The sequence below is a fragment of the Zingiber officinale genome, chromosome 5B, assembly GCF_018446385.1.
Source record: "Zingiber officinale cultivar Zhangliang chromosome 5B, Zo_v1.1, whole genome shotgun sequence".
NCBI classification, from domain to species: Eukaryota; Viridiplantae; Streptophyta; class Magnoliopsida; order Zingiberales; family Zingiberaceae; genus Zingiber; species Zingiber officinale.
In genome coordinates, this window is record NC_055995.1 from 127,130,037 (window position 1) to 127,156,298 (window position 26,262).

General features: G+C 36.8%; 1 protein-coding gene across 4 annotated transcripts; it reads right to left on the reverse strand.

Annotated features, from left to right (window-relative positions):
* Positions 1–4,428: 4,428 nt before the first annotated feature.
* LOC121985900 (microtubule-associated protein futsch-like) lies at positions 4,429–21,991 on the reverse strand. 4 transcript variants are annotated; one of them, XM_042539612.1, is made up of 5 exons: positions 21,808–21,991; positions 11,295–20,364; positions 9,099–11,228; positions 6,867–9,032; positions 4,429–6,800 (listed from the first exon to the last, which is right to left on the reverse strand). In XM_042539612.1, exons 1-5 carry the CDS (start codon positions 21,847–21,849, stop codon positions 4,723–4,725), a joined length of 15,486 nt encoding a protein of 5,161 aa, XP_042395546.1. In that variant the 5' UTR covers positions 21,850–21,991; the 3' UTR covers positions 4,429–4,722. The 4 variants fall into 4 exon arrangements, with proteins under 4 accessions (XP_042395546.1, XP_042395547.1, XP_042395544.1 ...); XM_042539613.1 differs by having other exon boundaries at positions 10,899–20,364; XM_042539610.1 differs by having other exon boundaries at positions 9,099–20,364.
* Positions 21,992–26,262: the final 4,271 nt, after the last annotated feature.

Consider the following 26,262-nt stretch of genomic DNA (forward strand, 5'->3'; position numbering starts at 1 on the left):
ATGAGTCTTCCCGCCATAGTGAACACATATCCTGTAGTAGACCTTCATGCAACTATAGGTCATTCATATCCCCTGCATAGTTTGCATCTACATATTCTATAACTAAAGGATCACTCTGTTGTCTGCTAAACTCAAACTCATAATACGTAGTATTTTTCAAGTATCTGAAAATTCACTTGACCACATTCCAATGTTGTCGACCAGGATTTGAAAGAAACTTGCTTACCATACTAACAGCATGTGTCAAATCAGGTCTTATGAAAATCATGACATACATCAGACAACCAACTGCATTGGCATAAGGAACCTTTGACATGTCTTAGATCTCCTCATCCATCCTTGGGCACTATGCATTAGATAATTTGAAATGATACGCTAGAGGTGTACTTACAGAATTCACATTTTCCATATTAAATCTGTTCAATACCTTCTCAACATAACTCCGCTGAGATAGCCATAATCTCCCAGAGACTCTATCTCTCTTTATCTCCAACCCAAGAATCTTCTTGGGACACCCAAATCCTTCATGTCAAATTCTTTACTCAGCAGCTTCTTCAACTTGTTAACCTCAATCAAACTCTTCGCAACAATCAATATATCATCAACATAAAGTAGCAAGAAGATAAGTGAATTATCGTCAAGGCTCCTCCACATAAATCCAATAGTCATACTCACATCTTGTGTACCCATTTTGAATCATGTAGGAATCAAAACGCTTGTGCCACTATCTTAGAGATTGATTTAGCCCATAAAGTGACTTCTTCAACTTATAAACTAAGTGCTCCTGCCTAGGCAAACTAAAACCTTGTGGTTGTAACATGTAAATCAGCTCCTCCAAATCACCATGAAGAAACATCATCTTCACATTCATTTGCTCCAACTATAAATCATGATGTACTACCAAGGTTAATATCACCCTAATAGATGTATGTCTGACCACTAGAGAAAATATTTCATCATAGTCAATTCTCTTCCTTTGTGAGTAACCCTTTGCTACTAGCTGAGTCTTGAACTTCTCTTCCTTTTCTGAGAAAGTTTCTTTCTTCCTGTATACCCACTTACATCTTATAGCCCTTTTCCCTTTAGGAAGATCCATCAGATCTCATATTTAGTTCTTATGCAATGACTCTATATCCTCCACCATAACACCCATCCACTTGTCTTTTTTTGAGCTATGTACTTCCTCTTAAAAAGTAGTTGAATCTCTACTATTGGTGATAAGTGCATAAGATAGAAACCAAGTCCTCAAAACCATACCTCATGGGTGGTTTTATGGTATGTTTGGTCTTGTCTCTAGCTATAGTCTGATGCTCCTTGTGCTTTGAGCTACCACCATCAGAATTATGAGTTTCTAGCTCCACCTGCACAACATCCTTGTTGTTGCTATTTTCTAGTATTTGTTTCTCTTCCTCCTGAGTACCCTGTAACATGGCTCTTTCATCAAATACCATATCTCCGTTGATCATCACCTTGTTTGCCTTTAAATGCCAAAGCTTAAAGCCTTTTTCACTCCTTTCTTATAACCCAGAACATACATTGTCTAGACTTCGCATCCATCTTTGACCTATCTTCACTATAAATGTGCATGTAGGTTGGACATCCAAATACTCTCAAACCACAGTAATCAATCAGATTTCATATCATACCTCCTCTGATACTTTGTCATCTAGTGCTTTCCTCGATGATCGATTAATCAAAAAACATGTTATGTTTACTACCTCTGCCTAGAAGTTCTTCACAAGCCCTGCATTTAAACTAAGACGCCGAGCTCTCTTGATTATTGTTCTATTCAACCTCTCTGTTATACTATTTTGTTGTGGTGTCATGCGAACTCTGAAGTGTCTCTTAATATCATGTTGCTCACAAAATTCCTAGAACTTCAAATCTGTGTAATTAGTACAATTGCCTAATCTTAGACATTTGAGCTTCTTTCCAATCTGATGCTCTACTTTACTTTTTTGCATCTTGAACTTTGAAAAAAATTCTGACTTGTGACACATGAAGTACACCCAGACTTTCCGTGAGTAGTCGTCAATGAAACTCATAAAATATAAGTGTCCATAATGGGATGTTACATTGGCCGGTCCCCCAAAGATCCTTATAGACAGTCCACAATTCCCTCTATCTTGTGTGTGGCTATCTTGAACTGCACTCTACTTTGTTTTCCAAGAACACAATACTTGCATAACTTGAGCTTGCATGTCTTAACACCATTCAATAAATTTCTTTTATGATGCTCCAGCATCCCATGCTCACTCACATGACTCAGCCACATATGCCTATCTGATTCAGATTCTATAGTAGCAGCTCCACCTACAGCTGTAGTATCCAACAACCTATAGATATTCTCTACCAGCTTCTATCGGTTCATCACTGTCAGAGCACCTTTACCGACGTTCATTACTCCGTTGGTAGATTTGTAACAACAACTGCTCTCATCCAACATGCCCAATAAAATCATATTCTTCCTTAGATTTAGTACATGTCTAACATTCTCTCATTGTTATGATAACACCATCAAATATCTTGATTCTGACATTCCCTATTTCAATGACTTTGCAGGATGCATTGTTACCCATCAGAACATAATTAGAATTCATCAATATATAGTTGTCGAACCAATTCTTGTTAGGCATTGTGATAACAACATGTTGAATCCAAGATCCAAGACTTAAAATGTTGAATCCAAGATCCAAGACTCTGTCAACTACTCTGAACTTGATGAAACTGAAAGCATATATCACCATCGCCGCTCTCTAAATTTTCTTCTTTCACTATGTTTGCAGACTTCGATGAACCATCTTTACTCTTTGCATTGACTTTCTTATTCTCTAGACAATTTCTCTTGATGTAACCTTGTACCCTACACTTGTATCATGTGATCACCTTCTTTCTCGATTTAGATGTGGTCTTATTATCATTGTCTGACCCATATCAAGTCTTGCTTCTACCACATTCCTTGTTACTTCTCACCACAAGTCCTTCACTTTATGAATTCTCATCACTAGCTTTCTTCCGTTGATGAAAACCCAATAGCACACTTATAACCTCCTCTAGCTTGAGAGTTTCTTTCCTCCATATTAGAGTCGTAACCAAATTCACGTGCATAGAAAAAGATGATAGAGAATTTAACAACATCAATGTCTTATCTTCATCTTCGATCTTCACATCAATCCGTTTCAGATCAGTTATGATTTAATTGAAAACATTGATATGTTGGCTCAGATGTGTGCCATCTGACATCTTAAGCCAAATAACTTTTGCTTAAGATAAAACTTGTTTGTTGGAGATTTGGACAAATACCAGCTTTCCAATTTCTACCAAACTGCCACCAATGATTTCTCATGCATAACGTGATGATACATCAGGTCATCCATTAGACAAAGTCTGATCGTTGTTACTATCTTCGCCTATAGTCCTCCCAATCTGGCATTTCCATCGCTTCGGGTTTCTTTTCACCTAGTGCCTTCACCATGTCTTATTTTTTTTAGTAAATCTTTAACCTTCCTCTGCCACAATCTGAAATTTCTAGTTCCATCAAATTTCACCATATTGAACTTCACAAAAGAGATCCTAGACATGATGACCTGATACTCTGATACCACTTGTTGAGATCGTGCCACAACAATAGCGAATAACCACCGAAAAAGAAAAAGAATCAAGAGAGAGTGAGAAAGAAGAGAAGATGAAGGATTACTGTGATTTGACGATGTGCCTACTCCATGAAACGGCCAAGAACTCTCTAAAAAGTTAAGTTTAGAGTTACAAGGATTCTATTTATATAGCTTAAACTCCTACGTGGTATTTTGGACCTAAAATACCATGTATTATATGAAATTCCATAAATCTCATAACTCCTCGTCTCCTCCCGAACGGGGCATGACCAAGCTATGCCCCAACCTTGGCGCCGCTCCAAACAGATCTGGACATAGCTCGATCATGTCCTATGGCATGACTGTTCTCGCTGGCACAGTCTGACCGTGCCCGGCAACACAGGCGTGTTTCTTTGAGCTTGTCAAAGACCCCTACGTGACACGGCCGTGTCACGTCCTCACTGAAATCGGCACGCCCTGGTCATGCTTTCCAGCATAGCTATGCCCGACTTTGACTCCATATGAGTCATCTTCAACAAAGTCGTATAAAGCCAGTGTAATAATATACAAATACAATATTTTTTAATAGTTAATATTGTAAATATAAAAGTCTTTTCTCCAACCTTTAATCTTGAAATATAATATACAAATTGCATTGCATTAGTATTAGTGTATTAAAGTTAAAACAAGGATATAAATTATAATATTATTAAATATTTAATTAATAAAATTTTAGAATTTTTTCCACACTAAAGATGATAGACAATTTTGCACTAAATAAGCATGATAAATTATTGATACTCAATCAAGACTATTTTCCACACTAAAGATGATATTATTCAAAGAAAAAGAAGAAACTATTGATGCTGAATATATTTAGAGCACCAAACAAATACATCGAAGACTAACACCAAATAATGTCTTCACAATAACAAACCTTTAATACAATAACAACAAAGACTAGAGAAAAACATAATTATAGAATAAGCAGAATGCCACTGAAGATACTAAATTATACATGCATGCTTGAAGCAAGGATCTCAAACACTCCACTAGGACCTATAATTATTTACATGGACTCAACATACAAATAGGCCACACAAATAGTTGAAGTCTAATGCTATATGATCTATTTGAGTTCTTTGCTCTTTGGCACCATGTCTTTTGGACTTGGTGATTTTCCCATGATTGCCTTCTTTGCTTTGACAATTTGGTGCTTGACCTTGGATATTATGTTGTTTGAACGACGTGGAGAGGACTTAGCTGGAGCACTCTCTTTAGGAGTTTCTTCTTCTACCTTTACAAAATCAGAAGATTTAGGAGACAAGCTTTCGTCAAGTGCAGTAATAGTAGTTGCAACCTCCTCGCTAACATCAATATCTTTAGCAACCTTGATATAGTCTCCTTTGACACTTTCATCTTTGCTTTCCTTTTCTTCTTTGTCCTGGGATATCTTATTTTCCATTGGAAAATTATTTGAAGCATCACCCTCTTCACCAACTGATTTAGCTGTTTCATCAGTAATAATATTCATGTTTGCTGAGTCTCCGCACTTTTCTTCGGCAACTTCCTTGCCAATCATGGCCGATGATGTGCTACTGCTCTCTAAGATCTCACCATCATTCTGCTCAATTACTTCAACAACATCAGGAGATTTCTCAATCTTAGTCAAGGACTCAGTAGTGTCAAGAACATAAGAACGTTTTGAGTTTTCATCCAAGATCACTTTGTCAACTTTCAAGATATCCTCTTTTTTGTGCTCTACTATTTCAAGGCCTTCTGAACTTTCCTTTCCTTCAAATCCATCATTAATCTCAGTACCATTATCAAGATTATTTGAAGACTCCACCAAAGTGATTGTATCTTCTTTCATCTCAATATCCATGTCTTTCACTATTTGTGAATGATCATCAATTTCTCTGACCATCTCATCATTTCTGCAGTCTTTCACCTCCTCAACAGTGCTTTGTGGAACTTGACTGATTACATTTGCATCATTGAGATTATCCATGGATACCTTATCTTCTAAGATGTCTTCTTCCTTGTCAACACTTTCAATGATCACATTAGGTTTTTCTTCTCTGGTTGACATTTCAGCAATCAAACAACCAGAATCAATCTTCTTTATTTCCGCAACTGATGGTTCTTCAATTTGTGTTAGTTCATCTTGCTTCTCATTCTTGACCTCAATTGTTGCTTGTGAGATCTCGCCTTCAGTTTGTACAACTGAAGTGTGATTACTATCTGCATCTTCTTTCACCAGATTTACAATCTTTAGCTTGGTGTCGTTTGAGTTGTCATCAAAAGTTGCATTATCCCTCTCTTCCTCGGCCAAGACTTGACTGATGTCATCTGCAGCATCAGCTTCATTTCTCTGATTCAGTTCTTGCTTTTTATCTTCAAGCTCAGCTTCTGTCTTTCTACTCTCCTCAGCAGTTTCAACAGCCGAAATATCACTTCTGGACTCCATTAGACCTTGTTCTCCAACATCTGCAGCAGCTTCTTGGTTATCATCTGCAACCTTAACTTCTGGCTCTTTAGCATCTTCAGTAGTTCCATCAGCTGAAGTACCAGAATCAATGAGGATTTGTTCTCCGACTTCTGTCACTACTTCCTCATCACCTTCAATTTCAGCCTTGTTCTCTCTGACATCATCAAATGCACAAATAACTGAAGTAGAATCATTTAGCTTGGTTGCAACTTCACTTGGCATTTCCCAGTTCTCATCTGCAAGTTCAGCATCAAACTCTCTAGTTTTCACAGCAATTCCAATAGCTGATGTAGGAGGACCAGAATCGCTTGGAAATTGCTGCTCAACTTCACTTTCTACTTCTGCCTTACCATCTTCAACTTTTGCTCCTATCTTTCTGAACTCTTCAATTGCAATTTGTTTCTCAGCTTCTGTCAGCAGCACTCTGTCTTCACCTATAAGCTTAGGTTCTAACTTTTTTTCTTCATCAGAAATTTTATCAGATGAAGTGGAAATACTATAATCACTTGGAACTTGTCCTTGAACTTCTATCGCTGCTGTTTTCACATCATCTGCAACTTCAACTTCATTGTTTCCAACTTCATCAGCAATAACAACAGCTAAAGTAGCATCACTAGCTTCAGTTGCAACTTGGTTTTTAGCCTCTGTTATCGCATCCTGGCTTTGGTCTGCAAGTTCAGCTTCAATCTCCTCATATTTCTCAGTAATTTCAATTGCTGAAATAAGAAAAACAGTATCAGTAGGAAATTGTTGCTCAACTTCATTTTCTAGTTCAGCCTTACCATCTTCAAATTTAGCTCCTCTATCAGTGGATTCCCCAACTGGAATTTGTTTTGCGTCTTCTGTCAGCACCACTTGGTCTTCATCTATAAGCTTAGGTTCTAACTTTATAGTTTCCTCAACAATTTTATCAGCTGAAGTGGAAATACCAAAATCACTCTGAACTTGTTCTTGAACCTTCCCTGCTGCTTCTTTCTCATCATCTTCAATTTTAGCTTCAGTTTTTCCAACTTCAGCAGCAGTAGTAACAACAGCTAAAGCAACACCAATAGTCCCACTTGCAACTTGCTTTTCAGCAACTGTTATCGCTTCCTGGTTTTCATCTGCAAGTTCAGCTTCAATCTCTCTAGTTTTTTCAGCAGTTTCAATCGCCGATGGAATAACGGAATCCCTTGGAAATTGTTTCTCAACTTCACTTTCTACTTCTGTCCTCCCATCTTCAACTTTAGTTCTTACTTCTGTGGAATCCTCAACCGGAATTTGTTTCGCATCTTCTATCTGCACCACTTGATCTTCATCTGTAAGCTCAGCTTCTAACTTTATAGTGTCCTCAGATGTACTAGAATCATTTGGGACTTGTTCTTGAGCCTCCACTGCAGCTTCTTTGTCATTATCTTCAATTTTAGCTTCAGTGTTTCTGAACTCTTCAGCAGTATCAACAGCTAAAGTAACATCACTAGTCTCACTTGCAACTTGATTTTCAGCTTCAGTTATCACTTCCTGTTTGTCATCTGCAAGTTCAACTTCAGGCTCTACTTCCTGTTTGTTGTCTTCTTCAAGTTCAGCTTCAATCTCTCCAGATTTATCAGCAATTCCCATAGCTGAAGTATCACTAGTGGCATCAGTTGGAAATTGTTGCTTCACTTCTGTCTCTATATACTCGTCACTTGGAATTTGTTTCTCAGCTTCTGCAAGCACCCTTAGATCATCATCTATAAACTTAGATTCTAGTCTTTTAGTTTCCTTAGCAATTCCATCAGCTGAAGTGCAAGTAGTAGAATCACTTGCAATTTCTTCTTTAACTTCTATTGCCGTTTCTTTCTCATCATCTACAATTTTTCCAAATTCATTGGAACTACTAGAATCTCTTGGAACTTGTTCTTGAACCTCCATTGTTGCTTCTTTCTTATCATCTTCAATTTGTTCGAATGCTTCAGCAGCAACAACAACTAAAGTAACATCGCTAGTCTCACTTGCATCATGCTTTTCAGCTTCTTTTATCATTTCATACTTGTCATCTGCAAGTTCAGCTTCAATCTCTATGGATTTCACGACAATTCCGAACACTGAAGTAGGACTAGTGGAATCACTTGGAAATCGTTGCTTTGTTTCTGTTTCACCATCAACAAGTTTAGATTCTGCCTCTATGGATTTCTCACTAGGAACTTGTTTCTCAGCTTCTGCAGGCTCATCTAGATCATCATCTATAGCCTTAGATTCTAGCCTTTCAGCTTCATCAGAAATTCCACTAGCTGAAGCGGAAGCACTTTCAACAGCCAAAATATCATTTCTGGACTCGTTTAGAGCTTGTTCTCCGACATCTGCAGCAGCTTCTTGGTTATCATCTGCAAGTTTAACTTCTGGCTCTTTAGCATCTTCAGTAGTTCCATCAGCTGAAGTATCAGAATTAATGGGAATTTGTTCTCCAATTTCTGTCAGTACTTCCTCATCACCTTCAATTTCAGCCTTGGTCTCTCTGACATCAATCTCTCTAGTTTTCACAGCAATTCCAATAGCTGAAGTAGGAGTACCAGAATCGCTTGGAAATTGCTGCTCAACTTCACTTTCTACTTCTGCCTCACCATCTTCAACTTCAGCTCCTATCTTTGTGAACTCTTCAATTGCAATTTGTTTCTCAGCTTCTGTCAGCAGCACTCTGTCTTCACCTATAAGCTTAGGTTCTAACTTTTTACCTTCCTCAAAAATTTTATCAGCTGAAGTGGAAATACTAGAATCACTTGGAACTTGTCCTTGAACTTCTATCGCTGCTGCTTTCACATCATCTACTACTTCAACTTCATTGTTTCCAACTTCATCAGCAGTAACAACAGCTAAAGTGGCATCACTAGCTTCAGTTGCAACTTGGTTTTCAGCTTCTGTTATCGCATCCTGGCTTTCGTCTGCAAGTTCAGCTTCAATCTCCTCAGAATTCTCAGTAATTTCAATTGCTGAAATAAGAAAAACAGTATCAGTAGGAAATTGTTGCTCAACTTCATTCTCTAGTTCAACCTTACCATCTTCAACTTTAGCTCCTATGTCAGTGGATTCCTCAACCGGAATTTGTTTTGTGTCTTCTGTCAGCACCACTTGGTCTTCGTCTGTAAGCTTACGTTCTAACTTTATAGCTTCCTCAACAATTTTATCAGCTGAAGTGGAAATACCAAAATCACTCTGAACTTGTTCTTGAACCTTCATTGCTGCTTCTTTCTCATCATCTTCAATTTTAGCTTCAGTTTTTCCAACTTCAGCAGCAGTAGTAACAACAGATAAAGCAACACCAATAGTCCCACTTGCAACTTGCTTTTCAGCAATTGTTATCGCTTCCTGGTTTTCATCTGCAAGTTCAGCTTCAATCTCCCTAGTTTTTTCAGCAGTTTCAATCGCCGATGGAATAACAGAATCCCTTGGAAATTGTTTCTCAACTTCACTTTCTACTTCGGTCCTCCCATCTTCAACTTTAGTTCTTACTTCTGTGGAATCCTCAACCGGAATTTGTTTCGCATCTTCTATCTGCACCACTTGATCTTCATCTGTAAGCTCAGCTTCTAACTTTATAGTGTCCTCAGATGTACTAGAATCATTTGGGACTTGTTCTTGAGCCTCCACTGCAGCTTCTTTGTCATTATCTTCAATTTTAGCTTCAGTGTTTCTGAACTCTTCAGCAGTATCAACAGCTAAAGTAACATCACTAGTCTCACTTGCAACTTGATTTTCAGCTTCAGTTATCACTTCCTGTTTGTCATCTGCAAGTTCAACTTTAGGCTCTACTTCCTGTTTGTTGTCTTCTTCAAGTTCAGCTTCAATCTCTCCAGATTTATCAGCAATTCTCATAGCTGAAATAGCACTAGTGGCATAAGTTGGAAATTGTTGCTCCACTTCTGTCTCTATATACTCGTCACTTGGAATTTGTTTCTCAGCTTCAGCAAGCACCCTTAGATCATCATCTATAAACTTAGATTCTAGACTTTTAGTTTCCTTAGCAATTCCATCAGCTGAAGTGCAAGTAGTAGAATCACTTGCAATTTCTTCTTTAACTTCTATTGCTGTTTCTTTCTCATCATCTACACTTTTTCCAAATTCATTGGAACTACTAGAATCTCTTGGAACTTGTTTTTGAACCTCCACTGTTGCTTCTTTCTTATCATCTTCGATTTGTTCGAATGCTTCAGCAGCAGCAACAACTAAAGTAACATCACTAGTCTCAATTGCATCATGCTTTTCAGCTTCTTTTATCATTTCATACTTGTCATCTGCAAGTTCAGCTTCAATCTCTATGGATTTCACAAGAATTCCGAAAACTGAAGTAGGACTAGTGGAATCACTTGGAAATCGTTGCTTTGTTTCTGTTTCACCATCAACAAGTTTAGATTCTGCCTCTATGGATTTCTCACTTGGAACTTGTTTCTCAGCTTCTGCAGCCTCGTCTAGATCATCATCTATAGCCTTAGATTCTAGCTTTTCAGCTTCATCAGAAATTCCTCTAGCTGAAGCGGAAGCACTTTCAACAGCTGAAATATCATTTCTGAACTCGTTTAGAGCTTGTTCTCCAACATCTGCTGCAGCTTCTTGGTTATCATCTGCAAGTTTAACTTCTGGCTCTTTAGCATCTTCAGTAGTTCCATCAGCTGAAGTATCAGAATTAATGGGAATTTGTTCTCCAATTTCTGTCAGTACTTCCTCATCACCTTCAATTTCAGCCTTGGTCTCTCTGACATCAATCTCTCTAGTTTTCACAGCAATTCCAATAGCTGAAGTAAGAGTACCAGAATCGCTTGGATATTGCTGCTCAACTTCACTTTCTACTTCTGCCTCACCATCTTCAACTTTAGCTCCTATCTTTGTGAACTCCACTCTGTCTTCACCTATAAGCTTAGGTTCTGACTTTTTAGCTTCCTCAGAAATTCTATCAGCTGAAGTGGAAATACTAGAATCACTTGGAACTTGCCCTTGAACTTCTATCGCTGCTGCTTTCACATCATCTACTACTTCAACTTCATTGTTTCCAACTTCATCAGCAGTAACAACAGCTAAAGTGGCATCACTAGCTTCAGTTGCAACTTGGTTTTCAGCTTCTGTTATCGCATCCTGGCTTTCGTCTGCGAGTTCAGCTTCAATCTCCTCAGACTTCTCAGTAATTTCAATAGCTGAAATAGGACAAACAGTATCAGTAGGAAATTGTTGCTCAACTTCATTCTCTAGTTCAACCTTACCATCTTCAACTTTAGCTCCTATATCAGTGGATTCCTCAACCGGAATTTGTTTTGTGTCTTCTGTCAGCACCACTTGGTCTTCGTCTGTAAGCTTAGGTTCTAACTTTATAGTTTCCTCAACAATTTTATCAGCTGAAGTGGAAATACCAAAATCACTCTGAACTTGTTCTTGAACCTTCACTGCTGCTTCTTTCTCATCATCTTCAATTTTAGCCTCAGTTTTTCCAACTTCATCAGCAGTAGTAACAACAGCTAAAGCAACACCAATAGTCCCACTTGCAACTTGCTTTTCAGCAACCATTATTGCTTCCTGGTTTTCATCTGCAAGTTCAGCTTCAATCTCTCTAGTTTTTTCAGCTGTTTCAATCGCTGATGGAGTAACGGAATCCATTGGAAATTGTTTCTCAACTTCACTTTCTACTTCTGTCCTACCATCTTCAACTTTAGTTCTTACCTCTGTGGAATCCGCAACTGAAATTTGTTTCACATCTTCTATCTGCACCAATTGATCTTCATTTGTAAGCTCAGCTTCTAACTTTTTAGAATCCTCAGAAGTACTAGAATCATTTGGAACTTGTTCTTGAGCCTCCACTGCATCTTCTTTCTCATTATCTTCAATTTTAACTTCAGTGTTTCTGAACTCTTCAGCAGTATCAACAGCTAAAATAACATCACTAATCTCACTTGCAACTTGATTTTCAGCTTCAGTTATCACTTCGTGCTTGTCATCTTCAAGTTCAGCTTCAATCTCTCCAGATTCATCAGCAATTCCCATAACTGAAGTAGCACTAATGGCATCACTTGAAAATTGTTGCTCCACTTCTGTCTTACCATTGTAAAATTGGTCTCCCATCTCTATGAATTCCTCACTTGGAATTTGTTTTTCAGCTTCTGCAGGCACCATTAGATCATCATCTATAAGCTTAGATTCTAGTCTTTTAGTTTCCTTTGCAATTCCATCAGATGAATTACAAGTAGTAGAATCACTTGAAATTTCTACTTGAACTTCTATTGTTGTTTCTTTCTCATCATCTACAATTTTTCCAAATTCATTGGAATTACTAGAATCACTTGGAACTTGATCTTGAACCTCCACTGTTGGTTCTTTCTTATCAGCTTCAATTTGTTCTAATGCATCAGCAGCAACAGCAACTAAAGTAACATCGCTTGTCTCACTTGAATCTTGCTTTTCAGCTTCTTTTTTTACTTCATACTTGTCATCTGCAAGTTCAGCTTCAATCTCTATGTATTTCTCAACAATTCCGAAAACAGAAGTAGGACTAGTGGAATCACTTGGAAATCGTTGCTTTGTCTCTGTTTCACCATCGTCAAGTTTAGATTCTGCCCCTATGGATTTCTCAATTGGAACTTGTTTCTCAGCTTCTGCAGGCTCGTCTAGCTCATCATCTATAGCCTTCGATTCTAGACTTTCAGTTTCATCAGAAATTCCACTAGCTGAAGTAGAAGTACTAGAATCACTTGGAACTTGTTCATGAATCTCCACTGCTGTTTTTTTCTCATCATCTTCGATTTTTTCGAATTCATTGAAAGTACTAGAATCACTTGGAACTTGTTCTTGAACCTCTAGTGTTGCTTCTTTCCCATCATCTTCAATTTGCCTGAATTCTTCAGTAACAATAGCAGCTAAAGTAACATCACCAATCTCACATGCAACTTGCTTTTCAACTTTTGTTATCACTTCCTGCTTGTCATCTGCAAGTTCAGATTCAATCTCCACAGATTTTTCAGCAATTCCAATAGCTGAAGTAGGACTAGTGGAATCACTTGGAAATTGTTGTTCCGCTACTTCTGTCTCACCTTCGTCAAGTGTAACTCCTACCTCTATGGATTTGTCACTTGGAACCTGTTTCTCTGCTTCTGCTGGCATCTCTCGATCATCATCTATATCCTTAGATTCTAGCCTTTCAGTTTCTTCAGAAATTCTACTAGATGAAGCAGAAGTACTAGAACCACTTTGAACTTGTTCTTGAACATCTACTGCTGCTTCTTTCTCATCATCTTCGCTTGGAACTTGTTCTTGAACCTCCACTGTTGCTTCTTTCTCAACATCTTCAGTTTGTCTGAATTCTTCAGCACTAATAGGAGCTAAAGTAACATCACCAATCTCACTTGCAACTTCCTTTTCAGCTTCTGTTATCACTTCCTGCTTGTCATCTGCAAGTTCATATTCGATATCCACAGATTTTTCAGCAATTCCAATAGCTGAAGTAGGACTAGTAGAATCACTTGCAAATTGTTGTTCCGCTTCTGTTTCTATTTCTGTCTCACCATCGTCAAGTGTAGCTCCTACCTCTGTGGATTCGTCACTTTGAACTTGTTTCTCAGCTTCTACGAGCACCACTTGATCACCATCTACGTGCTTAGATTCTTGCCTTTCAATTTCCTCAGAAATTCCATTAGCTGAAGTGGAAGTACTAGAATCACTTGGAACTTGTTCTTCAACTTCTACTGCTTTTTCCTTCTCATCATCTACAATTTCTTTGAATTCATTGAAAGTACTAGAATCGCTTGGAACTTGTTCTTGAACCTCCACTGTTGCTTCTTTCTCAACTTCTTCAGTTTGTCTGAATTCTTCAGCACTAATAAGAGCTAAAGAAACATCACCAATCTCACTTGCAGCTTGCTTTTCAGATTCTGTTATCACTTCCTGCTTGTCATATGCAAGTTCAGCTCCAATATCCATAGATTTCTCATCAATGCCAATAGTAGAAATTGGACTAGTGGAATCACTTGGAAATTGTTGTTCTGCTTCTCTTTTTACTTCTGTCTCACCATCGTCAAGTGTAGCTCCTACCTCTGTGGATTCGTCACTTGGAACTTGTTTCTCAGCTTCTACAAGCACCTCTTGATCATCTTCTACATGCTTAGATTCTTGCCTTTCAATTTCCTCAGAAATTCCATTAGCTGAAGTGGAAGTACTAGAATCACTTGGAACTTGTTCTTCAACTTCTACTGCTGTTTCCTTCTCATCTTCTACAATTTCTTTGAATTCATTGAAAGTACTAGAATTGCTTGGAACTTGTTCTTGAACCTCCACTGTTGCTTCTTTCTCATCATCTTTAGTTTCTCTCAAATCTTCAGCGCTAACAGCAGCTAAAGTAACATCACTATTCTCACTTGCAACTTGCTTTTCAGCTTCTGTTTTCACTTCCAGCTTGTCATCTGAAAGATCAGCTTCAATCTCCACAATCTCCACAGATTTTTCAGCTATTCCAATATCTGAAGTAGGACTGGTGGAATCACTTAAAAATTGTTGTTCCACTTCTGTTTCTACTTCTGTCTCACCATCGTCAAGTGTTGCTCCTACCTCTGTGGATTTGCTACTTGGAACTTGTTTCTCATCTTCTGTGGGCACCTCTTGATCATCATCTATATGCTTAGATTCCAGCCCTTCAATTTCCTCCAAAATTCCACTAGCTGAAGCGAAAGTACTAGAATCACTCAGAACTTGTTCTTGAACCTCTACTGCTGCTTCTTTCTCATCATCTTCAATTTTTCTGAATTCATCGGAAGTAACAGAATCACTTGGAACTTGTTCTTGAACCTCCAATATGACTTTTTTCTCATCATCTTCGATTTGTCTGAATTCTTCAGGAGTAACAGCAGATAAAGTAACAATACTAGTCTCACTCGCAACTTGCTTTTCAGCTTCTGTTTTCTCTTCCTGCTTGTCATCTGCAAGTTCAGTTTCAATCTCTATGGATTTCTCAGCAATTCCAATAGCTGAAGTAGGACTAGTGAAATCACTTGGTAATTGTTGCTCCACTTCTGATGCTACTTCTGTCTCACCATCATGAATTTTAGCTTCTACATCTGTTGATTCATCCCTTGAAACTTGTTTCTCAGCTTCTGCAAGCACCTCTCTATCATCATCTATATGCTTAGATTCTAACCTTTCAGTTTCCTCAGAAATGCCATTAGCTGAAGCACAGGTACTAGAATCACTTGGAACTTGTTCTTGAACCTCCACTGTTTCTTCTTGGTCATCATCTTCAGTTTGTCTTGATTCTTCAGTGCTAGCAGCTGCTAAAGTAACATCACTATTCTTACTTGCAACTTGTTTTTCAGCTTCTGTTTTCACTTCCTGCTTGTCATCTAAAAGTTCAGCTTCAATCTCCACAGATTTTTCAGCAATTCCAATAGCTGAAGCAGGACAAATGGAATCACTTGGAAATTGTTGTTCCGCTTCTGTTTCTACTTCTGTCTCACCATCGTCAAGTGTAGCTCCTACCTCTGTGGATTTGTTACTTGGAAGTTGTTTCTCAGCTTCTGTGGGCACCTCTTGATCATCAACTATATGCTTAAATTCCAGCCCTTCAATTTCCTCCAAAATTCCACTAGCTGAAGCAAAAGTACTAGAATCACTTGGAACTTGTTCTTCAACTTCTACTGCTGTTTCCTTCTCATCGTCTACTATTTCTTTTAATTCATTGAAAGTACTAGAATCACTTGGAACTTGTTCTTGAACCTCCACTGCTGCTTCTTTCTCATCATCTTCAATTTTTCCAAATTCATTGGAAGCAATAGAATCACTTGGAACTTGTTCTTGAACCTCCAATATTGCCTCTTTCTCATCATCTTCAATTTGTCTGAATTCTTCAGCAGATAAAGTAGCATCACTAGTCTCACTGTCAACTTGTTTTTCAGCTTCTGTTTTCTCTTTCTGCTTGTCATCTGCAAGTTCAGCTTCAGTCTCTATGGATTTCTCAGCAATTCCGATGGCTTCTGATTCATCCCTTGGAACTTGTTTCTCAGATTCTGCAGGCACCTCTCGATCATCATCGATATGCTTAGATTCTAGCCTTCCAGTTTCCTCAGAAATTCCATTAACTGAAGCACAAGTACTAGAATCACTTAGAACTTGTTTTTGATCTTCTATTGCTGTTTCTTTCTCATCATCTACAGATTTGGAGAATTCATTGGAAGTACTAGAATCACTTGGAACTTGTTCTTGAACCTTCACTTCTGCTTCTTTCTCATCATCTTCAATTTTTCTGAATTCATCGGAAGTACTAGAATCACTTGGAACTTGTTCTTGAACCTCCACTGCTGCTCCTTTCTTATCATCTTCAATTTTTCCAAATTCATTGGAAGTACTAGAATCACTTGGAATTTGTTCTTGAACCTCCACTGCTGCTTCTTTCTCATCATCTTCAATTTGTCTGAATTCTTCATCACTAGTCTCACATGCAACTTTCTTTTCAGCTTCTGTTTTCTCTTCCTGCTTGTCATCTGCAAGTTCAGTTTCAAACTCTATGAATTTATCAACAATTCCGAGAGCCGAAGTAGGACTAGTGGAATCACTTGGTAATTGTTGCTCCACTTCTGATTCGACTTCTGTCTCACCATTGTCTACATCTGTTGATTCATCCCTTGGAACTTGTTTCTCAGCTTCTGCAGGCACCTCTTGATCATCATTTATATGCTTAGATTCTAGCCTTTCAGTTTCCTCAGAAATTCCATTAGCTGAAGCACAGGTACTAGAATCATTTGGAACTTGTTCTTGAACTTCTATTACTGTTTCTTTCTCATCATCTACAGATTTGCCAAATTCAGTGGAAGTACTAGGATCACTTGGAACTTGTTCTTGAACTTCCACTGCTGCTTCTTTCTCATCATCTTCAATTTGTCTTAATTCTTCAGCAGCTAAAGTAACATCAGTAGTCTCACGTGCAACTTGCTTTTCAACTTCTGTTATCACTTCCTGCTTATCATTTGTAAGCTCAGCTTCAATCTCTTTGGATTTCTCCACAATTCCAATAGCTGAAGTAGGACTAGTGGAATCACTTGGAAATTGTTGCTCTTCTGTTTCTTCTCTGACACCATCCTCGAGTTTAGCTCCTACCTCTGTGGATTCCTCATTTGGAACTTGTTTTTCATCTTCTGTTGGCACCTCTCTATTATCATCTATATGCTTAGATTCTAGACTTTCAGTTTCCTCAGAAATTCCATTAGCTGAAGTGGAAGTACTAGAATCACTTGGAACTTGTTGAACTTCTGCTACTGTTTCTTTCTCATCATTTACAATTTTATCTTCATCGAGTCGAGCTTCATCAGAAGTAACAACAGCTAAAGTAACATCACTGATCTCAGTTGCAATTTCAATTTGATTTTCAGACTCTGTTATCACTTCTTGATTGTCAACTGCAAGTTCAGCTTCAATCCCTCCAAAATTTTCAGTAGTTGAACTAGGACTAACGGAAACACTTGAAAATTGTTGCCCCACTTCTGTTTCTATTTCTGTCTTACCATCACCAAGTTCAGCTCCTAAGTCTGTGGATTCCTCACTTTGAACTTGTTTCTCAACTTCTGCCGGCACCTCTCCATCATCTTCTATATTCTTAGACTCTAGTCTTTCAGTTTCCTCGGCAATTCCATTAGCTGAAGCTGAAGTACTAGAATCGCTTGGAACTTGTTCTTGAACTTCTATTGTTGCTTCTTTCTCTTCGTTATCAATTGCAATGTGCTTTTCAGCTTCTGTTATCAGTTCCTTGCTATTATCCGCAAACTTAGCCTCGATCTCTTCTACTTTCTCAGCACCTCCAGGAGCAGAAGCAGAACTAATAGAATGACTTGAAAATTGATGTTCCACTTCTGTTTCCACTTTTGTATTAACTTCTTCTGCTATATCTGTGGTTTCCTCAGCTTGAATTTGTTTCTCTTCTGCCGTCAGGACTTTTTGGTGATCATCCACAAGCTCAGAAACAAGCCCTTCAGTTTCCTCAGCAACTCCAGCATCTGGAGTAGTATAATTTCTTGATTCAATTTCTTCAACTTCTGTGGCTTCTTTTTTCTCTTCTTTTTCAATTTTAGCTTCTGTCTCTCTAGATTCCTCGGTGATTGCGATAGCTAAAGTAGCATCACTTAGAGCTTGTTTTTCAACATCTGTAGGTACTTCATGGTCATCAACTGCAAATTCTTTCTCCTTAGTTTCCTCAAATGGTCCAATTGCTAAAGTGGCAATGCTGGAAGCACTTGAAACTTGTTGCTCAACTCTATCTTGTATCTCCTTTGATTCCTCAACAATTTCGGCAGATGAAGAATCAACAACTGATTCAACTGGAACTTGTTTTTCGATTTCATTTGCAACTACTTCGATGCTGTCTGCACTACAGGAATCAGTTCCGATAACTGAAGTAGCACTACAGGAATCAGTTGGAAGTTGTAGATCAGCTTCTGTTCCTGCTTCCTTTTCATCTTCAAGTTTGGCTTCTAGTTCTCTCGTTTCCTCAGTGACTGCAATAGCTGAAGAAGCAAAAATTGACTCGGTTGGAACATGTTCCTCAACATTTGTCGTCGTTTCGTGGTTATCACCTGTGAATTCAGCTTCTGCTTCTTCTGTTGTCCCCTGAGTATTAACAATTGATGAAGAGACTTCCTTTTCGCCTTCAAGTCTAGTTTCTATGTCTCTTGTTTCCTCGGCAACTGCAGTAGTTGAAGTAGCAAAAATTGACTCAGTTGGAACTTGTTCCTCAACATTTGTCGTTGCTTCATGGTTATCATCTGCGAGTTCAGCTTCTGCTTCTGTAGTTCCTTCAGCATTAACAATTGTTGAAGATACATTGCTTTCATCTTCAAAGTTTGCTTCGATTTCTCTAGTTTCCTGAGCAACTGCACCAACTGAAGTAGCAAAAATTGACTCAGTCGGAACATGCTCCCCAACATGTGTCATTGTCACGAGACTATCATCTGTGAGTTCAACTTCTGCTTCTGTAGCTTCCTCAGTATTGACAATTGTTGAAGATACTCTCTTTTCATCTTCAAATTTTGCCTCTATTTCTCTTGTTTCCTGAGCAACTGCACCAACTGAAGTAGCAAAAACTGACTCAGTTGGAACATGTTCCTCAACACTTGTTGTCGTTTCATTGCTACCATTTGTGAATTCAGCTTCTGCTTCAATCGTTGAAGATATTTTCGTTTCATCTTCAAGTTTAGCTTCTAGTTCTCTTGTTTCCTCAGCAACTGGTATAGTTGAAGTAGCAAAAATAGACTCAGTTGGAACTTGTTCCTCAACATTTGTCAGTGTTTCATGGTTATCATTTGTGATGAGTTCATTGCCTTCATCTTCAAATTTTGCTTCGATTTCTCTAGTTTCCTGAGCAACTGCACCAACTGAAGTAGCAAAAATTGACTCAGTTGGAACATTTGTCGTCGTTTCTCGGTTATCATCTGTGAGTTCAGCTTCCACTCCTGTAGTTTCCTCACCATCTTCAAGTTTAGCTTTCATTTCTCTCGTTTCCTCAACAACAGCAGCTGAAGGAGCAACAATTGACTCAGTTGAAACTTGTTCAACTTCTCTATTTTCCTCGACATTAATAATTGCTGAAGATACTTCCTTTTCATCTTCAAGTTTAGCTTCTACTTCTCTCGTTTCCTCTGCAATTTCAGCAAAATTTGACTCAATTGGAACTTGTTCCTCAACCTTTAAAATTGCTGAAGTCACACTATCCAACTGAGTCACTACTTGTTCTTCGACATGGATTCCGACCTCTTTATTAAGATCTGAAGATTTAGCCTCTAGATCTTTAGCCTCCTCAACAGTTGCAATAGCAGATTTATCTTCTAGCTCAGTGGCTTCCTCAGCATCTCCAGTCCCATTAGCACTATCAGACTCGACCGGAAAAGCCTCAAGCTTACCATTGGCAGATGTAACTTCTTTGAGCTCACCATTCTTGTCTTCAAAGCTTTCAATCTCGTCCTTGACGATCTCAATTGTCTTATTTGTAGCCTCTTCTGTGGATGAAACATCCACAGCTACTACACTGAAGGAATCAACTTCTTCTGAACTGTCCTGTTTTTCTGATGCTGAACTTGGCATCTTAGAACAATCGACAACTGATTCATGCAGGTCTTTTGATTCTTGATGAACATAAGTTTCTGGTGAGATTGAAACCCCTGAATCAGAAATCTCACCATGATTAGTAACTTCTGTGGTATTCTGCACAAGCTCAGCAATGGTTGCATTCTTGTCTTTGAGCTCTTCTCCTCCATTCAAGTGTTTCTGACTGACAATTGTTTTCTCGTCGGCAATCTGCATGGAGTTATTCTCCTGCACTCAGTTTTTGGAAGGTTTTCATATGAATTTTTCTGTTTGAGATGCAGATTCAAATCAAATCAAGAAAGTAAAAGATATCTTGTTGCTGTTGTTTTGTTGTTGTTGTTCTAGAAAAGTAATTCAAGATTTTGTGATGAAAATTTTAAATTATAAATTAAATTCATATTGCTCTATTCTTTTAAGAAATCAAAAGCAAAAAAAAAAAAAAAAAATCAACAAAGTCTCAAATGAGTATTTAGAAATTCCTCTGTCTTTTTAAGAACGTTTATACAAACTAATTCCTGCTTCTAAAAACTTAAAAAAGGCATTGATTATCAATTGTGTTTATCAAATTTGTTTATCAATATTTTTTTTATAGAATCAACTACAAAATCAATATCGAAAGCTAGACTGTTCATTTAAAAAAAAAATACAACTCTGTTCTTTTAATAAACATTATGGATTTAATAATTTACTTGATAGTGTCACTAAAAAATTATAAGAAAAAATGGGGAAAAAAATAAAAATAGTGGCACATGGAAGAAGAAAACAACCGTAGACAGATCAGAAGAATACCAAGTGATCAAATCTGCAATAAATTAATTTATGTTCTTCAGAAAAGAAAAGAAAAACACCAAAAGAATCATGCATTTAATTAATTTTAAGAATATATGCCAATGAACTATCTTTTTTACAATCAGAAATAAGCCCAAATTCAATAATCCAAGATTTAAAAAAAAACTCATGAATAAAGTTTTCAATAAATAAAAGCACCAATTTACTTTAAATTAATATCACATTAGGTTGGAGAATATATAGTTTTTTGCCACCCGAAAGTATTATATAAGTTAGTCGATCGGAGAGTAGTTAGAATGAATTACAAAATAATTGAAGGATTTAAAAGTGTTCTTCATTTTATAATGTTTTTATCAACAAAATTAAGAACTCCTAAAACATTTTCTCGCGATCAAAACCTCATGAAATTAGATAAGAGAAACAATTTATCAATGAAAAGTGAAAATGAAATGAAAATTAAAGCACAGAGTGCTTGCACATATCTTACAAAAACTTTTTCTTTTGTTTTTGCAGGAGAATTACAAAAAACAAGGAGATCAGTGCTTAATCTGGAGTGAGAACTAAAAGAAAGAGACATATACAATAAAAAAAACCCTAAATATAGATAAAATATACTTAAGAAATGAACAAGAAGAAGGATGGAACCATCAAAGGCAACTAATTTAAAATATATATAATATATATCAATTAATCTGTTTCAATCTCCTTAAAATATATAAAGTTTTTGCAGCAAAAAATCAGTATCATCACATAGCAAAAACCTTAAAGAGGAGCTGTAAATGGAGGAAAATACACTTAACACATCCCAAGAATCGAAAAGGAGAGAGAGAAAATGTCTGACAGGAATGGAAGGAAATGAAAGGGCAGAGAGCTAGCAAATACCCCATCTGTCGTTTGATCTGGAAGCAAAGCTTCAGAATCCATGGACTCCTGAAGAGCTCAAGCTTCGAGGAAGAAGAGGAGGAGAAAGAAGAGAGAGAGAGTGAAAATTTTGTACAGTAATAGAGAGAGAACGCCAGAGGAGCTGCTCCTCCCAATCATGGAGAAAGACGGGAACATATCAGCCATGAGCTGGCAATGATGAGAGCTTGATCAGGCCATTCACTCAAAAAAAGTTTTTTTTTTTAAAAAAAAATATTAATGAACTTTAATCTTTTGATCCTTCCTTGGTTGGTTTCTCACTGTATATTTGTTTCTCAGTTTGGTCCACATAGTTCACATAAAATCTATGGTTCCACTTAAAGAACCTACAAACAAACTTATCTGACTCCTTTGATAGTTTGCTGTTTTGTTCTATTTAATGTGTTAGGCAGTCAAGGCAGGTTCATCACGTTGTGGACAACAAAGATTGTACCAGATTAGTATTCCTCTTTTTTTTTTTTTTATTAAGATATATCTGAATTGTGTTTCTTTTCCTTGAAATATAAATGCACATTAAATGACAGTCTTAGAAAAAAAAAACAAAAAAGGTTGTTTTCAGTTTCCAATTCTGAAAAAGAAAACTTTTCTGGAAAACCTCCAAATATTTGGCATCGTTCATGCATACAGACAGAATACTGATTCTTTGAAGTATTTAAGCTCTGTTTTTCTTAAAGATCAGTGAGTTTAGAATGGTTAGGAAATGAATTTAAATGGAAAATGATAATTAAATATAATTAATTGTTTTAGAAGTTCTTAGTGAAGTACTGAGTTCAGCAAATGTAGCATCCGTGGGTGTGATTATGTGGAGTTGGTCTGGAGAGACTGCTAAGGTGACGGTTTCATCTTTTACCACCGGAGTTCAGCAATTGTGAATTTAGTAGGGCTCGGAAGCAAAACTGCTAACATGGCAGTTCTTCAGATTCTCTTTGGTCCACACTGTTTAAGAGTCATTATCAGAGTTTTGATTTTCAAGCCGCAATGAATTATTAAAATAAAATTATTAGAAACTTTAGGGATGATGATTCTATTGAACGATCGAAATGTTTTCTCTTCGATGCTTTTGGTTTTTCTGCCTTTCCATAAGCTTTATCCCCTTTTTTTTTTTTGTCTTCTTTTGATCAAGATAGTCTCATTTAGATTCTTTGAGTAGGCATGCACTATTTAATAACTTGTAATTAAGTCATTAAAATGCAAGAACAAAATTGGGATGAGAAATTTACAGTTCAATTTGCAACAATAAAATTCAAATTTAAAAAGCATTAATATAAAAAATACTACATATAAATATAGAAAAATAAAATGATCATCCTCAACTTCATCTTCACCTTCACATTGCTTCTGACACCCCACTACCCATTGCCTCACCCTTTCTAACTTTCCTTGTTGATGATGCAAACTTGTAAAACTCAAAACTTTTTTCTTTTCTTTTGTCATCACTAATAAAAAACAATTGAATAATAACTTGTTAATGAAAATGGTTATACTATGTGATGCTACGGAGATAACCACCACCATCATCACCATCATCACGTGACATACTCAAGTCAAAAGTCAAGAAATGTTAGACGACAAGTTAAAATAGAGCTCGGTTCAAGTCAAACTAACTCGGGTCGAGTCAGATCGAGCTCAGATTAGTTTAGACCGAGTTCAAGTCAGATCAAATTGAGCTCCAACCAAAGCAACCTAAAAAACACCTCAAGTTAATTCAATCCGAGTCTCATCTGAATATGATTTATCCAAATTGAGATTCGACGACGGATGCTGAAATACTTATCACCAAAGGTATGACAGTTAAAATATCGATCATCTAGAGAGTCATCTCTTAATAACAAAAGGAAGAGATGTGCCCTTTGAAAACTAAGGTCACTCTTTCACTGTCTATTTAAAGGTAACGGATTGCAATACCAAGGCAAGCAATCTCATAACTTTCTACTCTTCTTATTTTTCTCATTTGGTTTCTCCATTTCTCCGAAGTTTGACTTGAGTGTTGGAGGAATCTAACCAAGGTTCATCCTATCCCCCTTCTAACTGCTTTCTTGAGTCTTTCCAGACTTTTGTTCCAAGGATCTCTTAGTTACTTAACGTTCTAGAAAGCAGATATGAAGGAATTCGGGTTTATTGAAGTTTGACCTGAAGGAAATCGGTCTACCAAAATCCGATTTGATTGAAGCATGACATGAAGTAATCTCAACTTGAAGGAAGTCAGCCTACCGAGGATCGACCTGATTTGCATCTAGTCGATCGAAATTACTCAGTCGTGATTACGTTAATAACTCATCTCATCCTTTGATCTCAGACTGGATCATTATGCATTGATCGGTTCATTTCACCGCTCTCAATATATGTTATGTTTTTTTAACATAAACTCCAACCTTTAAAGATTTCTAAGCTTATGCGCGATGATGATATACATGTCATATCTAGAGCTCTCCACTAAAATATTTTAGTTTTTGTCCACTTGTCTTTTTTTTCATTTCCCTCTCAATGATGCTAGGGTTAGCTAGATGAGTACAAACCGCCCATATGTGATCACATCGTGTAGACCCCCCTCATTCATCTTAGCACGAGAATATAATTGTTCCCTAGTTAACTATTAATGTTCAGCAAAGTCCCTTTGACGATATGTCACACTCAATAAGTTAATGGCCATTTTCCACGTCGGAATGACAACTTTGAAAGGCTTGTTAGGCAGACCCATGTGATGGTTATTTATTTAAATTAAATATACTATAGTAATATTAAAATATGGTGATTTTTAAAGTATTAATTTTTTTATTTTAAAAAAAAATTATAATCCTAAGATGTTTTATGTGAATTAATTGTGCAATGATGGTTATTGCTGAGTTGGACATGTGGGCTTTCATTAATTTGTTGTCCTCTGAATTCCATGCAAAATCCAATGGGAGATTCCGTGACGAATGAGAATTCATCTCTTTTTGTGACCTGGCGGCTAATGTATCATGTATTAATATGAATGATGAAGAACATGCCATGTCACTCTCATGCTCCAAAAGCCAATTTGGTTTCCACTATCATTTTAATAGATTTGAAATTAGTTGCCCACGGATTGGTGTAGATAGTATTTATGTAGATATTTATTTTAATTGATCTAAAAGTCACCTTCTAGTAGATAGAAAATATCTCATTGGACGTATGATTTTTTCATGTAAAAAATTATTGTACTAGGATAAAATATTTTCAATAATTTATTTATATTTTATCATAGGGTTTGATCGGATGGTAAGGACGGGGAACCCTAGCTGACGAAAGATCAACGACACATGGGAGTCAAAGGTTAAGAGATTCAACCCCGAGACCCGACCGATCGAACTGAGAGGACCGACCGGACTGCAAATGTGGTTTCCTCCGAGCCGAATGAAAGACAACCCGACTAGGGATTGGGTTTCCGTCTTTCCGATGCTCAAGGTAAAAAGATTTCAGGACCGAACGGACTATCCATTCTACCGGTGCACAAGGCATCAAAAACTTACAACGTTCATACTGTTCTGAGAATTCAAATGTTCATACTTCATAAAAATAGATAATTTTTTATTCAATCTTTTTGAACAAATTAATTCTGAGAATGACTTATTTAATCTTAAAAAAATTATTACTAATCGTCATGATAAATTTAAAAATACTTACAACGAACAGCCTAACATCTTAAATTTTTATTTCACCAAAGAAAAATACTTATAACGAATACATAGAAAAATACATAGATATTTTACCGCTGCATCATATTCCAAGGCATTAGAATTCAAACTTTGATTCTATAGAACAATGACATAATATTTAATTATATCACTGATTGACAAATTAAATCACTTGTCAAAATGTTTTAATTACAATATCTTGATGATTTTGTAATGGTCAAAATTTAAAAGTAGATATGAATAAATTTGTAGAAGCATGAATCTTATATTATTGTTTTAACTTATTATTTTGAACACAAAGCTCGCTTATATATTTTTGTAAAGCACAATCATTAAAGTGTTTTGAATAAAATATCTTAACACTCTTATAATATGAGATTTCCAATGGTTAAATGACAATATGAGAATATTATTAAATGCATAGAGCTTTTAGAATTTATTCATGCTTTTAATTTATTTATTTTTATGATGCCCATAGGAGTTCATTCATACTCTAATTTGTTAATTTTTTGCTCCTAAAAGTTTATCAAAATAATTTGATTAAAAATATATAACTAAAAATTCCAAAGAAATATGAGTTCATAAGTTACACAAATTATTTGAAACTACAGGGAAAAAAAATAATTTTAGTAAATTGCCTCTTTTCCATTGTCATATTTTGCCCAATTATTCCACAATTGAATAAGAATCAATACAAACGACAAGTGTTAGGCAAAATCCTCAAATTTTCAAATTATCCTTTAAACCTGTGACATATGTA

What these genes read in the sequence shown, in the direction of transcription:
- LOC121985900 (XM_042539610.1), bottom strand. Translation starts at nt 21,849, where the DNA reads ATGGATTCTGAAGCTTTGCTTCCAGATCAAACGACAGATGGG. An exon ending in CAGATCAAACGACAGATGGG is followed by an intron (nt 20,365 to 21,807) that starts GTATTTGCTAGC and finishes AACTGAGTGCAG; the next exon opens with GAGAATAACTCCATGCAGAT. An exon ending in AGGAGCTAAAGTTGAAGATG is followed by an intron (nt 9,033 to 9,098) that starts GTAAGGTTGAAC and finishes TTCTTATTTCAG; the next exon opens with CAATTGAAATTACTGAGAAT.